At 37.7% G+C, this 16,864-nt stretch overlaps 2 protein-coding genes across 2 annotated transcripts; both read right to left on the bottom strand.

The window, feature by feature from the left end:
* Positions 1–292: 292 nt before the first annotated feature.
* LOC113677068 (uncharacterized) lies at positions 293–9,406 on the bottom strand. The gene is made up of 10 exons (XM_027193814.2): positions 9,167–9,406; positions 8,651–8,743; positions 7,629–7,799; positions 6,666–6,813; positions 5,831–6,011; positions 4,384–4,482; positions 3,332–3,506; positions 3,050–3,093; positions 1,999–2,102; positions 293–1,598 (listed from the first exon to the last, which is right to left on the bottom strand). Exons 1-10 carry the CDS (start codon positions 9,285–9,287, stop codon positions 1,451–1,453), a joined length of 1,284 nt encoding a protein of 427 aa, XP_027049615.2. The 5' UTR covers positions 9,288–9,406; the 3' UTR covers positions 293–1,450.
* Positions 9,407–13,709: 4,303 nt separating this feature from the next.
* Positions 13,710–14,267, bottom strand: LOC149044220 (uncharacterized). Its single transcript, XM_089210851.1, has one exon. It carries the CDS (start codon positions 14,265–14,267, stop codon positions 13,710–13,712), a length of 558 nt encoding a protein of 185 aa, XP_089066977.1.
* Positions 14,268–16,864: the final 2,597 nt, after the last annotated feature.

Here is a 16,864-nt window from a genome sequence, read left to right as displayed (position 1 = left end):
TGGCGGTTTCACCGACAGATATGCTTAAAATTGTCTAAAACCATCTTTTATTGCCCATTCACGTACTTCTTCCCTAAGTCAAAGACTCGTACAGCTGCAGTTTGCCTAGTTTTACTTCTATTTACTGTACTTCAGCAATTTCATAATGACAAATATTTGGCCTTCCTTAACTTGAGCCACACAACGGTAACTGAATTTTTACTCGTACGCACGAGAGGATTGTAAGAGATGTGCCCTACTTTCGCAACTTTTACCATGTACATGTGCAAATATCGACAGCAAATCTATGCAATGACGAGATTTTTTATCGTTTAATTTTTAGCTTCAGCAATTTAAAAGCTCTCTATTTATCTATATCTATAGCAAAAGCAATGAAATAGCCTCAAGTTTTCCATGGTATTCTTATTTTTTGCTCTTTAATAACAATATCATGCAACTTAGACAGGAACACTTAAAATTGCCAGCCGACGTAAGGCGTAACCCCAATAGGGAAGTTAAGACACCTTGTTCGGTGGTTTAACAAATGTTACTTGGAGTATTTTGCGAGTTGCGCAATGAGCGAAATGCCCACTCGTATTATGTGTTAATCCCTTGCGGAATAAGGCTTTTATTACTCTACTATTTATTCCCGTTATAGATTATTTTGGCCACTATTTTTCTAAATATATCCTTTTGTCTATCTGAGCATAGTATCGATCGAATGCAGCCAGCGTGAGAGAAAAAACTAAAAGTGAAACCACTGATTGAAGTATTTTTTATCACCAACAAAACAAGATTATCATGCGTTTGAAAGCTCCTTGCTTTAAACGTCAAGTCCAATAGAATGGAATAAAACCGAAGTTGGATCGTTTTGTGTGGCCATTTGGTTTCCCAATGTTCCGTTCGTATTTTTGCCCCGTAGCACAGTGTGATACCGTACATATGTTGTTGTTGTTGCGGTGTCTCGTGAGCAGACTTAATGGCGAATTCCTCCCACTGATAAGCTTAATAATCCGATATTCTTTTTCTTTTAGAAAAAAACCATTGAAGCTTGTCTTTTGAGTTGCACTGTTTTAAATGCTTCACATAGTTACCTCAAATGTGTTCAAATATACCGTCCGAATACATCTGGGTGATACGAAAAGAGGCACATAAGGCACCGGAACTTGGAAACGTTCTAGTTACGGTTTTCACGCCGGCATAATCAGTTATCTTACATCGTATTTTCTGAGTTACTTTAGAAAGGAAAGTGTACATTGCAGCGCTGAATAGTAATCAAAACTGTTTTCTTTGAAAACATTTTGACTTTCCATGGAGTGTCCATGAATGTTCGAAATGGCCGGCTGGTTTCCTTAGATATCGTCCTTGAGTTGTGTGCCATAAGTCTAAAGGATCAAATCTTCAACGAAAACATAAACTTTACGCTAAGCAATGAGTTTTTATTCTGTTTTGGACAGAGCAACCGCGCTGTTTAAAGCTTGCTATGGTTGGATGGCTTTAAGTGGTCTTCCCAACCACAAAGCAGGTCGGCGACAACATTAAGTCTGTCTTGACCCCACAAAACGGATCCATCGTTTACTTGATAGCTCGGAACTCCACAGAGTCCGGTGGCAAAGGCTCTGAAACGTGGTAAAGGATAATTACTTATTTAGCTAAACCGCTCCTCCACGATTAAAAGTTGTCAAAGTGAGGATGATAATAATGATGATGATGATGAGGATGATGATGATGATAATAAGAACAAGAACAAGAAGAACAAGAAGAACACGAAGAAGAAGAAGAAGAAGAAGAAGAAGAAGAGATGATGGTATTAATGGTGGGAGTACTAATAACAACAACAATAATGAAGGAGGAAAGAGCTGCAGCATGGACTAAGTTTGGATGGATCAGTTCCGGGCATAATGTTCAGCTGATGCCCATTTACAAAACAAACGTTCAGATAACTTAAAAGTTCCTCTCTTTCCTGCTTAACGCTTTACTTATTGATACGTGCAGGTAAAATAGTGTAAGTACACGCACCTGTCTGTGTTTTTCCGCAATTGATCCTTGATCTGTTGATCTTGAGTCGCTGCTATCAACGCTTCGCCATCGAACCCAGCTTCGGTCAGAACTGAAGACAAAACCTGGAAACAAAAGTTACATAGACAAACCGTTTCGGCGTGCTATGAGGGAGTCTCGTAAGATGCATTTGATATTTGCGTTTGGGGAGCTAACTTTATAATACATAACCAAAAAACAACCTAGCATGCTCTGGCGTGCCAGTAAGATGATAGTAAGCGAATCTCCCATAGCCCATCTGCTTACAGTAAGAGCGTTTTTCGATTGATTGTCGTAAATTCTATATCTGAGTAAACACAACTTCATAGCCAATCACAGTACAGGTAAATATCGCAAAGCGCTTATGAAAGCTCACAGAAAAAAAACCAGTGCACTCCTTGAAGCACGGGAAGACACGAGTTGCAAAGTCGCGATTGGTCAAGTTTTGCACCTGATTGAGGATGGTAAAAGGTTTCTAGGGGTTTCTGGGGAAACTACGTAGCGAAGTTAGAAAAAGTGATGCAATATTTTATTGGTTTCGACACTCGATTGAAGTGTTCCTCACCTAAGAGATTTGGTTGATCAATTCTTGTGTTACATTTGCAAGTAACTTGTAATCGTAAGGGACTCAGGGAAAGGTTTCCACGGAAAAGTGAAGAGCGTAGGTCTTTCGATTGAATGTTAAGAAAGTGGGAAAGTGTTGTATTGGCTAACTTGCTACGTTAGTGACATCCCTTGTCTATAGAGAAATTCTACCTGCAGTTGTAATTGGGCAGAAAGCTATCGGGATGAGAGTCAAGCTAAAGAACCTCTACAAAAGTGGTTGGATGTTATCCAACTGAACTGAAGAGAACTTTAGCCTCGATATAGCTTACATTTACCTATTAGATTCTAGAGTGACATGCATCCTACATAAGGCTGGGAACAGCAATTTCGAAAGAATTAATGCCAAAATGATACGAAATTTAGAAGTTTTGAACGAGAAAAGGTAATTTACAATGGAGGTTTAAATACGTGCGTAATAAGACCACACCTTAGGATCACCAATGTCCCTGTCATACCGCCACCCTGCTTCATCTGAAAGCGAGGGAAAGAAAAACAGGATTAAGGCGTGCGCACATTCTCCATTCGGAGAAAACTTTATGTTGATTGAGTTTATTCAAAGGGCAAATCATTCACACAAGTAAGTCTGAAGAAAAACATAAAGCAATGATTATGTCCAGTATCTTAATTCTAAGCCCAACATCTCAGGCCCTTGTCGCCGAGTAACAAAAAGGTCTTGCAACTATGCAGGGCCTGCGGTTTTACCACTCACACATAGTTTGTCGTAGTCGGTCATCTGGGTTTGCTAGCGTCACTCTCAGTGGAAGAATGGAACGAATGGGAAAGTGGGATGTAAATTGGAACTGAATCCCACGATATTTTGCCCAATCTTGTAGGTCTTTGTTTCCATATTCTCTCTTTGCTTCACTGAGCGTTCGCATCGGAACCTTCAAAGTTTTGTTGAAAGAGAAAATGAAAAATATCTTGGAAGAGTTTAATAAAATTGATTGGTCCAAATAGTTAACTCTGTATGGGACATCAGGGACATCAGGGACTTCTTCCTTCCTTCCTCCCTTCCACCCTTCTTTCCTCCCCAGGAAGGTTTAACATCACACAAATTCATTCCAGAGTTTTGAGAGACACTGAAAAAGGAAAGTGTTTCCCCAGTCACCCTAACTTCAGATTTGTAAAGAAAAACTGCCTAAAGAAACACATAAGTTTAAAATTCTTACCTTCAAGATGTGAAATTGGACAAAAGTATCATTTCCAGTTTTAGAAAAAGAACTCGTACACAGATAAAAAAGACATTATGTTTATTTATCAAATGGCTGACTCCGCCGGCTAGCAAGGTGAAGCCAGTTTGATTGACTACCTTAGTTCCCATCTTTCCTGCTTACAATTATTGCCCACCTTATTTCTTTAATAAAAATAATAGGTGCTTGTAACCAGCTGAAATTTTTCATTACCTGTTGTTTTAAGCAACATGGTATTATAAAATGAGAAAAAAGATTTGGCATTTTGTAACAAGATAGTTGAAACAAAGAAAACATCCAAGTTGTGAGCGTTTATTTGACAATGTGTTGCACTGATCTTTTTCTCTCATGTTAGATTAAATTATTGATTTTCCAAGTTTTGTTCAGTGTTAGTCAAGATGGCTAGATGTTAGCTTTTTGGTTTGCTTGTTTTTCCCTTTTTAAGACCTCAACCCCATCTCAGTCCGAAAAGAAAATGAATGAAAAATAAGCGGACCAATAACACATATTCACGAGTTGGATTAAACAATGACACACACATAAGGTACTAAAATTGATTGTAGTTCCTTACCACTGGTGTTCCTATCATCTTAAACAAAGCTCCAACCGAAATTGGCACCCATTCAACCTCAACTGAAACTGGATGAACTTCTGTCAGCAACTTGGAAATCTTCATTATAAAGAAATAGTCATTTTCTTAATTTGAAATATTGACTGCAACTAAAATAAATAGTGTGCAATGCTCATCACAATATTCTCTCAATAAAATTGCTATATGAAAATAAAGAGTGCAGAAATATTCAAAATGGTTCTGCACGATTGAATCTGAGATGGACCCTGACTATAAAGGTCTTCATCACAAAAGAGTAGTATTTAAACCCTCTGGTTTGTAGGTGTTATCATCATCATCATCATCATCATCATCAATATTATCATTATTATTATCATTATTAAGAAAAGAAAAACAGGTGTTATTAGCAACCAAACTATCTTTGCAATTCTCCAGCCAGACACTGTCCAACATAAAAGTTATGAGAATTCAAAAAAATATCATGTTGAACTGGGAGATACTTTTCTTTACCTAACACTAACTTTTCAGACCTGTCTAAGAATGAAACATAATATCAAAAATTGGGTAGCTATTAGCTTTCAAATCTAGTATTCAAGAGGCTAAAGGTTGCCTACAATTCACATGTGAAGGCACGGCCTTTTTATATGGGTTCGTATGTGCATCCACTGTGACATTTTCTTCCACTCCTCCTTCCACTTGTAAAAATACTCATGAAAAAGTTACACACTTCTGATTGGCTGACAACAGGTGCATTTTTCATGTAATACAAGTGCAAAGTTGCAACATGAGTGCAAGTTACAAAAAGCAATTTCCCACTGTCTAAATTTAGTCCATCTTGACTTTCTGTGATGCTTTTTTCATGTAAATTATTAAAAAGTAATAACATGATTTCCAGTGCAATTAGGTGTAAATAAGCACTTGTAAATTTTTCAAGACTTCAAATTATTGTCTTTGAAAATTTTATTTGTACCTAGTTAAACCTAATCAAAACTTTAACAAAATTCTCAAATGTGATTGGTTATCACCAACCCGATTCAGGCACTGATAGGAAGGTGTACACATCATGCTTGTAATTGGACAGTGTAATAGGACTGTTTGAGGGCAGTTAAAACATCATGACTGTTGAAGTGGACAGAACTCCTCATCTGCGCAGGCCGTTGTCTCTCATTTTGCCAAGGTAACTGCTGTTTTTCTTTTATGCAAGCATATAACTGAGGTCTAGTTTCTCTTTCAAATTTTATCGTAGTTTTGCTTAATTGGTAACAGGACTTCATGTCGTCCAATTCTGTAATCATACTTGTGATGAACAAATTGGACCTCCACAATTTTGTTGATCAGTTGACCTATGATTACAGAACGAATTAAACTCCACTTCGTCCTATTACCATTACAAATTGCACTTGATATCATGTTATTACCATTACTTATAGAGCAATTATAACATTACCTGTGTTGAACCAATATAGCTCCAAGGACTGGAGAAATCATGGTAGATTGTCAGTTTAGATTTTCTGGGTTCAGTAGGGGTTGGATGAAACCTTGGTAGGGCAGCTGATTTATTTCCCAAAGCTCTCTCTACAAAATGTAAATGATCCACTCCAAAGAAGAGTTCATTGTTCACCCAAAAACTGGAGAAAGAAGCAGTCAGAGAAGAATATATTTTCAATTGATACCTTTGTATGCAGTATTTATTAAATTAGGGTAAACAAGCTTAGCCCTTTAACTGCCAGAAGTGATTAACTTCTTATTGCAATTCTTATACATGATCTTGGAAACAAGTTATGAGAACAGACAAGCTCATCTGCCTTGTGTTATCTTGATATAGGACCGAATTCACTTATCTAATTTAGAAGGAATTCTTAGGCAGTTAGTCAGGAGAAATACTAATTGGATCTTGGAAGTTAAAGGGTTAAGTGTAATTATTAGTTACCAACTGAGGATAGATATGGTAACAACTGCTTCTATGGTAATGCACTCTTTTAATAAATAGATTTCCTGCTAACTACAAACATGCAGCATTCTATTTTTTCAAAACTGTATATGCATGCACAAACTGAACTACCATTTTCAGAGCAGTGGACTGGATACTACTGATATGGTTTACTATACTGCACTAGCCCTTGGTTTTTGCCTTTATTAGATCACTCACATACATGTACTCATGTTTCTGCAAGTTTTCTTTTTATCATTGAGATCATAATTTTTAGACTACACTCCACTCCACTGTTTCATTATCAAAATGAAGCTTGTCACAGAATAATACTTTGAGTATTTCTTCAAACCTGGGCACACCAAAGGAACCTCTGTCTAAAGCCTCCTTGGTATTCTGCAGAAGCTTCTCTTTCCCCAACCCACCAATCATCTCATCAATGTCAACTTGCCAGCCAACTGATGAGGCACTTTCTTGTAAAACACTGCTCTCTCGCACATCTAAAATACATAAAAATCTAAGGAACTGGCTGAAAGTATGCAAAATTAAGAAGCTCTTCCAGTATTTATTTAACAATAAGCCATTTTACAGTTATGTCCTTAGTTGCCATTAGCCTTTCATTTGGAATGAGGCTGAAGGTGACCATGTTGTGATAGAGACCCATATCTGCTTAGCATTATAACAGTAATTTACATGTGAAAAGCAACAATGTTTGTATCATTACAAGGTCAACTTTAGCTTCACTCCTATTCAAAAGCATGCAACTGCAAAATTGACTATCATACTGCTCAGTGTCAAATAGAGAAATTAAGGCAAAGAATGAATTTTAAAAGGCCGTGGAGCCCTTTTCTCAAAATATTTTTGGAAAATGAAATTATACATGAACTATTTCACTCTCAAGATCTCATTTGTAATTCTCCTATACACTGTATCGTCTGCTATACAAATCTTATGCTGTTAGTTGTTAGGAGAATTTGGTATTGGATCAACTGTTAATCTACTATTGAATATTTTTCTTTATTCTCATCACTTAATTGTCTGCTTGATATTGTATTGATATTGTAAGGAGAAATTCTGTCGTGGTCACTCATGGGAGTAAAAGGGTTACACATCGTAAACTGACTGTTTCCAAATAGGAATTTTTTTCTTGCAGTACAATACAATTTGAATCAGAAAGGTGACAAAAAAAAAATGTAATCAAGGGAAATTGTGCGATTCTGCAACAAATTCTTAAAGTTTAAATTTTAAGTAAAAATATATGGCAGACTGTGTGGATAGTTGACACCTGTTAAAAGGATAAAAGGAAACAACCCACCTTTGTTTTGAACCCAATATGCAGCAAAAAGCTTATGTGTTAATGGGACACACACATCTTGATTTGCATGGGCTGCTGCAGCTAAGAGACGCATTGGATTCAGTGTCTTTATTGGATGCTCAGATGGAGCTTTCCCTTCAATCCCATAGTGAAGTTTTGATCTCTTTAAATCTGAAATATGTAAATATTTCTTTAGAATAGCTTATACAAAAATCTGTGTAACAAATACATAAGGGGGTAAGTTTCTAATAAAACTGTGGTACTGTGTTAGCCCTTCATAAGAACAAATGAATCTGCTCTTATGAAGGGCTAATGCTTGAAATGTCAGCTTTGTAACTCTTTACCAGGGCCAATTTATTTTATCAACTCAATGACTGATACTTAATTTGACAATTATCAACTTGATAATATTTAATTACCCTGAGTAACAAGTGGATTTCGATTGGTTCTTACTCATGATCTATTGGAGGCCAGGCACACAAATAATGTCAACATTGGCAACATTCGCTCTATTATAGTACAAAACATATAGATTCTATGTTGCAGTGGGTCTGGATAGTAAAAGATCACAGAACACACCAAAATGTGACATATCACTTTTTTGGTTTTCCAAATTTTGACATCATCTGTGATCTATTACAGAACCAATGCATGAACACATGGAATCTGTTTGTTCTACTGATCAAGAAAAAACTATTAATTCAATTTACTGAGAGAAAAAAAGATCCTCAAAGGCGAATTGCAATTTAAGATGTTGTAGAAAAAAAAAATCCGGGACTCATTACAAGAAAGAAGTAATGGTTTGCCTCCTCAATTAGGATTTTTTAACAATTTTGTTTTCTATTCATTCAGATATTTATAGAGTGTCTCAATTAGTATGAAGGTGATAATTGTATTAAGACTTGAACAAAGCTAATTTTATTATATATTTGATGACTGACTGTTCCACCAATTCAGTACAAATTCTAGTACCAATAGTCAGGCATTCATAATATTCATGTAAAAATTGAAAATTTTATTACCATCTGCTAATATCTTAATTTTAGCCGCACTCATAGAGTCATAAGCAGATCCTGCTGCACCTTGGGGTGCCTGTGTTCCCTTATACAGGCCACCTAACAAAAGGAAAACAGTCAAAGAAGCAGTTCTTGAGAAAGCTTACTAAAGAGGTATTTACAAGTCATCCTTGCCGGAAGTTCCTCATGTTACAAAAAATATGATTAAGCTTACTAGGAAGGATATTTGATCTTTAAATTTGGAGGCGTATGAAAGGGGTGAGTGGATATAACACTCTGCATCCAGGTAGGTGGTCTAATTATTTCTAATTATAAACGGAACAGTTCAAAGGCAGTCTTATAATCATGCTTCGATCTTCAGCGGTAATTTCATCAGTATGGATATCTAAACAAAGAACTTCAGCCAATAGTTAAGAACAAAAATCTAATAGCTTGCCCTACACGTATATAACAAATGTAAGTAAAGATAGCTCGTGAAACCATTTCAAGACACTCAAGGAAATTGTAAGTGGTTTGTATTACCTAGCAGAACAGGTTTCCACAGAATTTTAGCCCCGTTTCGGCTTGCAACACCTTCTATGAGTCTGCTCGCCATGTAGGCGAATGGGCAAACGACATCGTAATAAAACACTACTTCTTTCATGGTGAAAATTTACTTTCTTGTTAAATCTTTCACAGATATTGCATTCATATGAGCCTCCTGTGCACTCAATCAGCGGTTATCAATTACATCTGTCACTTTGTCACGCAATCCACTAAGATTGCATTCTTCTTGTACAATGCGTGAATGTGGGGAGTTACTACATCACGGGCGACGAGCGGGGAAAGAAGAAAAGAGCGAAATACGAGTGGTCAGCGGGGAAACAAATTTAATAATTCATGTAGAGACATATCAGTTGTAGTTGCAGAAAACAATAGTGTTGTAAAGCCGAAATGTTAACAGTATACATCGCTAAATAAAATTTTAAGCAATTTTTCAAAAGTGTTGATGCCACATATGTCTTTTACTGCCGTAATAAACAATGGAAGCATCAGAAAAGGCATCGGTGGCATTCAGAAAGGCACCAAGAAGAATTATATTTACGTTTTGTAACTTGCTGCGTGACGTGCGTGACGAAAAAGAGATAACCAAAACCGTAGTCCCCAAATGAATTCTCCCACCTTACCCCAAAAAATTTTCAAATATTTCGCAACTTCACCTGTTCCTATTGGTAGGTCCGGCCGAGCCTTTATGGTCATTGGCCCTCGTATAACCGCTAACTATGGCTTATTAATACAGGTGTTTAGTGTTAAATTGTAAAACTCCCCGAAGAAGTCTACGACAATTAGACGAAACGCGTCGGAGAGTAAAGAGATTTTACAACTGCTGTTCGTAGAGTGCTGCTCACCAGTCTAGTTTTAAGGATTTTTTTAAAAATTTGGTGCGGGGACAGAAACACCAACATCACATTTCACCTACCGTTCGGTTCGAAAGTTAAGTTTTCATACCGAGTTCATTTGTTAAATTAAATAGGAAAAAAAGAACACTCCGAACGGAAAACAGAATTATTTTAACGTCTGGATCTTTTGAAAAAAGGTCTCCTGAACGAGTGGCCCTGATTATAAATATTTAAGCAAGGTAAACACATTAGCCTTAACTTGGCTGTTTCTCGAAGCTTAGTGTTTTCCTACCTGCCTTTTAGAGTCAATATTTACACGGGGGACAGACACACCAACACAACATTTCACCTACCGTTCGGTTCGAAAGTTAAGGTTTCATACCGGGTTCATTTGTTAAATTGAATAGGAAAAAGAAACACTCCGAACGGAAAACAGAATTATTTTAACGTCTGGATCTTTTGAAAAAAGGTCTCCTGAACGAGTGGCCCTGATTATAAATATTTAAGCAAGGTAAACACATTAGCCTTAACTTGGCTGTTTCTCGAAGCTTAGTGTTTTCCTACCTGCCTTTTAGAGTCAATATTTACATGGGGGACAGACACACCAACACAACATTTCACCTACTGTTCGGTTCGAAAGTTAAGTTTTCATACCGGGTTCATTTGTTAAATTGAATAGGAAAAAGAAACACTTCGAACGGAAAACAGAATTATTTTAACGTCTGGATCTTTTGAAAAAAGGTCTCCTGAACGAGTGGCCCTGATTATAAATATTTAAGCAAGGTAAACACATTAGCCTTAACTTGGCTGTTTCTCGAAGCTTAGTGTTTTCCTACCTGCCTTTTAGAGTCAATATTTACATGGGGGACAGACACACCAACACAACATTTCACCTACTGTTCGGTTCGAAAGTTAAGTTTTCATACCGGGTTCATTTGTTAAATTGAATAGGAAAAAAAAACACTTCGAACGGAAAACAGAATTATTTTAACGTCTGGATCTTTTGAAAAAAGGTCTCCTGAACGAGTGGCCCTGATTATAAATATTTAAGTAAGGTAAACACATTAGCCTTAACTTGACTGTTTCTCGAAGCTCAGAGATTTCCTACATACCTATTAGAGTCAATATTTACATGGGGGACAGAGACACCAACACAACATTTCACCTACTGTTCGGTTCGAAAGTTAAGTTTTCATACCGTGTTCATTTGTTAAATAAAATAGGAAAAAAAACACTTCGAACGGAAAACAGAATTATTTTAACGTCTGGATCTTTTGAAAAAAGGTCTCCTGAACGAGTGGCCCTGATTATAAATATTTAAGCAAGGTAAACACATTAGCCTTATGAAGGCTATGAAGTATTAAATTTGTTTCCCCGCTGACCACTTTGTTTGTTCCTTTGCATGTTGTGAGCTTCCTTGTCTGATTTTCGGTCATTCAGTGCGTTTCTTAGTTCTCCTGATTTACCCTCAAAAATATTACAAAGTTCTCCCAACACTCAACTCTCAGCTACAGGCAATTTGAAAGCTGTTCATTGAGAAATTTCAGCCTATGCAAACAAAGAGGCTCAAGTTACCGGTAGTGTTCAAATGTTTTGTTCTACAATGATAATATCGCCCAACTCAAAAAGGGATTTTAAACGCCTAGAATTACGGGCACGTAAGGGGTAAACATATGAAGCACGTTAACCTTTTTGATTGAATTTTTCTAGTAATTTATCAACTGTGCCACCTCCACGACACTCTTTGTAAAAAAAACCTGCCAAATTATGTTTTGAACCTGAAATTCCACCCTTTCATTTTCAATGTATAGTAATGTAATACTTCAGTGGTTGCACAACACGATCTCGTGACCGCTGATTCACTGTAGGCACAAATAATGGCATAAAACATCCGGTCTATTAAAATCCTATCAAAGACTTCTCATTGGTGCTCACGACGTTTCTTTCAAAATGAGGCAGTCATCACGTAATTACCTCGGCAAGAAATTATGAAAAATGTACAAAGTTTTAATGCAAACACGTCCAGAGCTATTGCTATTCTGAAAGTCTCCTAAAGACCCATAATCAGTCTTGCTTTAATACTGTCTTGCTGCAAAATTTTGAATGAGAAGCGATTTGTAAGACTTCTCCATACATTTTGGAGAATTTTATTTCGTGATAACAATTCTAGTCAATCCAAACCGATCGCATATGACTTAGGCGTACAACGGAGGGGTTTTTCTTAATAGCTAGATGCCTTGGGCAAGTGTTAGTTTGAGGTCGCAGTGTCCACTAGGCCAGAGTTGAGTTTGGCTCTTCTTTCTTCCGCTTTCGTCCATTCACGGTTATTCTCGTATTCTTTCTGTTGGCGTGCCTTGTGCCCTTAGTGTTGAGTGAAGGCAATCCCAGAATCACTTGCTTCAGCTTCAGCCGACCGGCCACACCAGTTGTTTTGATTTTTGCCTTAGGCTAAATTTTCGTTAAGCTTCGATTTTTCACTTTAGCCCACTGGTTTCTCCCCTCGCCACAACACTCGCTCCTACCAGACGGCCTGTATCTTTCCCTTTACTTTACAGAGAGACAAATGTGGGGAGCCGATTGATCCAGCGACGCTCTTTCGTTACCGATTGGATCACTTTGGCCAAAAAGCCATGGTTCCGGATCTTTTGTGTAGGTACAGAGCCAAGAACCACCACCTGGCTCTTCGCAAGAGCCACAAGCACAAGAAGGACTTGTGCAACACCCGTCTTTAGGCGAAATGGCAGGGATAATGCCTCCTGGAAAATTAGTTACGACTAGGAACGTAGCGGAAACTGGAAAATATGGGGGAAAATGTGGAATAACTACGTGGTAATTGCTCAACTTGAGATGGAACCGCCAGCGTAGAGAGTCGCACTGTTTCTCCATTGTATCGGTTTCGATGCGTAGAAGATTTTAACGGTTTTAAATATTCGACAGTCCAGACGATAAAAATGCCCCGGCAAAGATTACACAAATTGAAGTTCGTCGAATTCACCATCGGAGAACTGAACGAAACCTTTTAAAGGTACACTTTCGACTTGCAATTTTTGTGACTGCAAAATATAACCAACCAGGAAGTTTATTTGTAATACTATGTTTATTGTAAAATACTGTTATGATATGACTACACAAGTTTTTATTTGATCGTTATAATAATAATAATAATAATAATAATAATAATAATACTAATAATAGCAATGATTTATTGCAGAGTATCCAACAAAGTGAGGTTCTTCATCTACAATATCTACACTCTAAATCAACTCTAAAAGAGAAGAATATACATATAAAATAAAAAATAAAAAACATTTATAATTGTTTGCTACTTAAAGTTCCTTTCATAAAAGATGTCTCTTCACACTACGACAGAAGAAATTGTACTCAGTTATGTTTCAAATAGCTACAAGGAGCTTGTTAAAGTGGCACTCACTGAGTCCCTGATTCTCTCGGAATAGGAAGGACAGGTGCAAACGAAGATCTTAAGCTATAAGCACTGATCTTGTGTACATTTAATTTAAGATATTCAGGAAGAATTTCATCATATAGCCACTTATTTACTTAAGTAAATTTAGTTTAACGTTCTTATTCACCGGAGGCCAGTTCAACTTTGTAACGTCTTCCACTCCTGCGAACTTTCTTTTGACAAATCCAGCGCGAGCATTTTGTAGCCTTTGGAGGCACTTCATTTAAAATGCTGGAAGGGGTTGGAAAACAGAGCATGCATAATTCACTTTATTAGAGAGGACTAAGCTCTCTGCCAGGTGTTTCCTCACATGAAAAGGGGTTAGATTTTTAAGCCTGCGCAGTACTGACAGTGTCCCGTACGACGAACTAGACCCATGGTCTTCATGCGTCTTCCAGGTCAGGTGCTGGTCCACGTTTACACCCAATAGCTTTGTGCAGGAAATCCGTTTTAGTGGAGTATCGCCACAAGCGATAGGAAGTTCTTCTAAACTGTGATATCGCGCCATCTGTGGAGTGGAAATAAGCATCCAGTTTGTCTTGGAAGAATTCAAGGCCATGTTGCAATTCTTAGAATAGTCCCTCAGACTTGTAAGTGCTTTATTTATGTGATCTGCTGAAGAATTGAGATCACATGGTTTCGAGTGGAAGTAAAACGTCATATCGTCAGCATACTGATAACAGTCACACTGCAGCTCGCTCCGGAGGTCGGCGACATAGAGAATGGAAATAACCGGACACAGAATTGAGCCTAAAGAACGCCCGAATTCCACAGTTGCCATGTCTGACTTCTTGTCGTCAATTTGCACCAACTGTCTCTTATGAGTTAGCTAGTCAATCATCCATAGTAAGAAGTACTTGGAGAACCCTAAGCTGTGCATCCTAGAGACCACCGACCTAGATTGGACGGTATCAAAAGCATTGCTATAGTCTGCGCAGACCATCAGTGTCACCTCTCCTCTGCTTGATGCCCGCATTAGAGCGTCGCGGATCCCCAGTAAAACAGGTAGTTATTAAATGACCTTTCCGGAATCCTAATACTGTAGGACCAAGTAGCGCTTCCTCATTGATATAAACAATGAGCTGGTAGAGCGCCAAGCGCTCGAACACTTTAGATAGTGTCAGTAGAATCAAGACGGTAATCAGCGTCAGACAAGGGTTCATCAACTTAAGGAATAGGGGAGATTCATGTTATCTTCCAGAGTCTGGGAAAACTTGATGTTGCAATACAACGGTTGATTAAATGTGTTAAAGGACCCGATATATGTTCCTTGGCTAGTTTTACAAATTTCACCGGAATCTGATCTATGCCAGTTGATGTATCGGAGCGAAGTTTATCGATCTCTTTCTCAACTTCAATTGAGGAGACACAGTGCAGGTTAGAAGGATGCGAGGTCCGAGGACACCCCGAAAAAGAGTTCACAAGGTCTATTATATCTGATCTTTTATCCGGTTTGGTACCTAGTGTTCTCTCGTTTTTACTTAATATGCTTTAATTGTAAAAAAATGTAATTTAGATTATTTTGTATAAGCAATGCTAAAATGGATAGGATGCAAATTGAAATAAAGGCAGCCATTGGCCAGAAATCATGCTTATTTCTTTGATTTCTATCAGGATAAACTGAGTCAAACCTTACCTATCCTGAGTTCAATGATGAGTCGGGACGTCAAGGAGAAGTTGCAATGAACGTACTACCTTTCTATACTTTTCCTAGGCACTCATTCGTTGTTCAAACTCAGAGTAAAACGAAGCTGTCGGAATAGCTGTACTAGAATTCGTGCAGAATAAAAAATGGAAGGTCCTTTTCTGAGTCAAAAAAATGCCGAGGCAAACGACACAGGCGAAACCTCTCCTTGTGAATAATGCATCGCAAACACGACGCCGGAATCTAGTCTAATGATGTCTTCAGATTTGCAGGTAGATGAAATGATATGCTAAATGTTTTCGACAAGAAATTTCTGATAAATGTGCAAGGTGTTCGATTGATAATTTTCCCTGCAGTGGAAAACATACAAATTTTCGAACCACTATTCGAATGAACAGTCTTTACTGTCACGCAATCAAAATGAACTGCAAACCGACGAGACAAATCAACACGTCACTACACTGATTCCCCTTCATTCAACTGAATTCGTTTCCAACTTCTCTCTAATGGTTTCGAGAAACAAAACCCGATTGAATTTAGCTCTTCTTAGCAGACGTGATTTTCTCGTTTCTTTGTTGTTCCGTTATTGTTTTTAGTCAACTGATCACTCAAACGGATGACAATAAAAGGTGAAAAGGTTGAACTTCCTGAAGGAGTATTATCCTGTGGCAGTGATTGTTTAGAAATGGGTCGTTCTTCGAGCTTTGAATTTTCCACAGAAGACCCAAACGATCGCTGAATAGTGTTCGGCCTAACTGTACTCAGCTTAAATGAAACCTCGCAACGGACTCAATAGCTTTAATGACCACTTTCAGTGTCTAGACGTCAAAATATGATGAAACAAGGGTCGAAACCGATGCCTGTTAAACGGCAAAGCGAAAGTATCATGGAAGTGACGGAAGATCTAGAGCTCCTATGTATCGAAGAGGAGGTTAACGACATGGAGAGGGCAAAGGAAGAGAGTCGCTGAGTTGAGGAAAACAAACGGAACTTTGAAGATGATAAGCTCTTACTGATCAGTCGAGGTCAAGTACGCATTCCCTTTAAAAACGGAAACGTGCAAAACTTTAACTTTTATATTTGATCAAAATTAGTTACAAGTCCATACAAATGCAGTGATTTCCAGAACCTTGCGTTGAGATGGTCAATGCCATGCTCATGGAATGTTACTATTGCGTCGGACAACAGACCTAAGAAATTCCATTCAACTAAAACTCATAAAGATGTACATCAAATGTCAACATTGACGTAGACGTATGTTTTCCTTCAAATTGCGGGACGCTTATTACTGAACGCTAAGTCTTATCTAGACTAATATGTTGCGTATAATTAATTAAGATGTAAAGATAAAAAAAGTTTTGACATCATAAATGTAGGACGATTTTCAGGACCTTGTTTTTAAATGAACAGTACGTTATTTATGGCATATTATCATTTGCGACAGACAGCAGGACTGAGTGATTTGATTTCATGAAAAGCATGAAGGTGTAAACAAAATGTCAACATTGATGCAAAGTTATGTCTTCTTTCAATCCTACTTGTTCTGAGAGCTGATCCTGCATTGTAAGTTTCGTCTAAACTTATGTATTTATGAGTAGTTCACCAACGAGTGTCATTGAAGCAATCGAAGTATCTAAAAATTTCTGCCTGTCAACGTGTATTTTAACAAAAAATTACTGTTTACATCGACAACATGCTGATCTTTCACATCAGTCCTTGTGGTTATTAGGCAC

The sequence above is a fragment of the Pocillopora damicornis genome, chromosome 6 (assembly GCF_964200805.1).
Source record: "Pocillopora damicornis chromosome 6, jaPocDami1.2, whole genome shotgun sequence".
NCBI classification, from domain to species: domain Eukaryota; kingdom Metazoa; phylum Cnidaria; class Anthozoa; order Scleractinia; family Pocilloporidae; genus Pocillopora; species Pocillopora damicornis.
Note: the sequence above shows the minus strand (reverse complement) of the source record. Positions and strands in the feature narration are given on the sequence as shown.

Bases quoted from the DNA above. Each gene is read 5' to 3' on its own strand.
- LOC113677068 (XM_027193814.2), bottom strand. From the start codon at position 9,287: ATGAAAGAAGTAGTGTTTTATTACGATGTCGTTTGCCCATTCGCCTAC. The intron at 3,507-4,383 runs GTAAGGAACTAC...AAAACTTTGAAG, and splicing joins AGATGATAGGAACACCAGTG to GTTCCGATGCGAACGCTCAG. The intron at 3,094-3,331 runs GTGAGTGGTAAA...CCTCGCTTTCAG, and splicing joins CCGACTACGACAAACTATGT to ATGAAGCAGGGTGGCGGTAT.
- LOC149044220 (XM_089210851.1), bottom strand. From the start codon at position 14,267: ATGGCAACTGTGGAATTCGGGCGTTCTTTAGGCTCAATTCTGTGTCCG.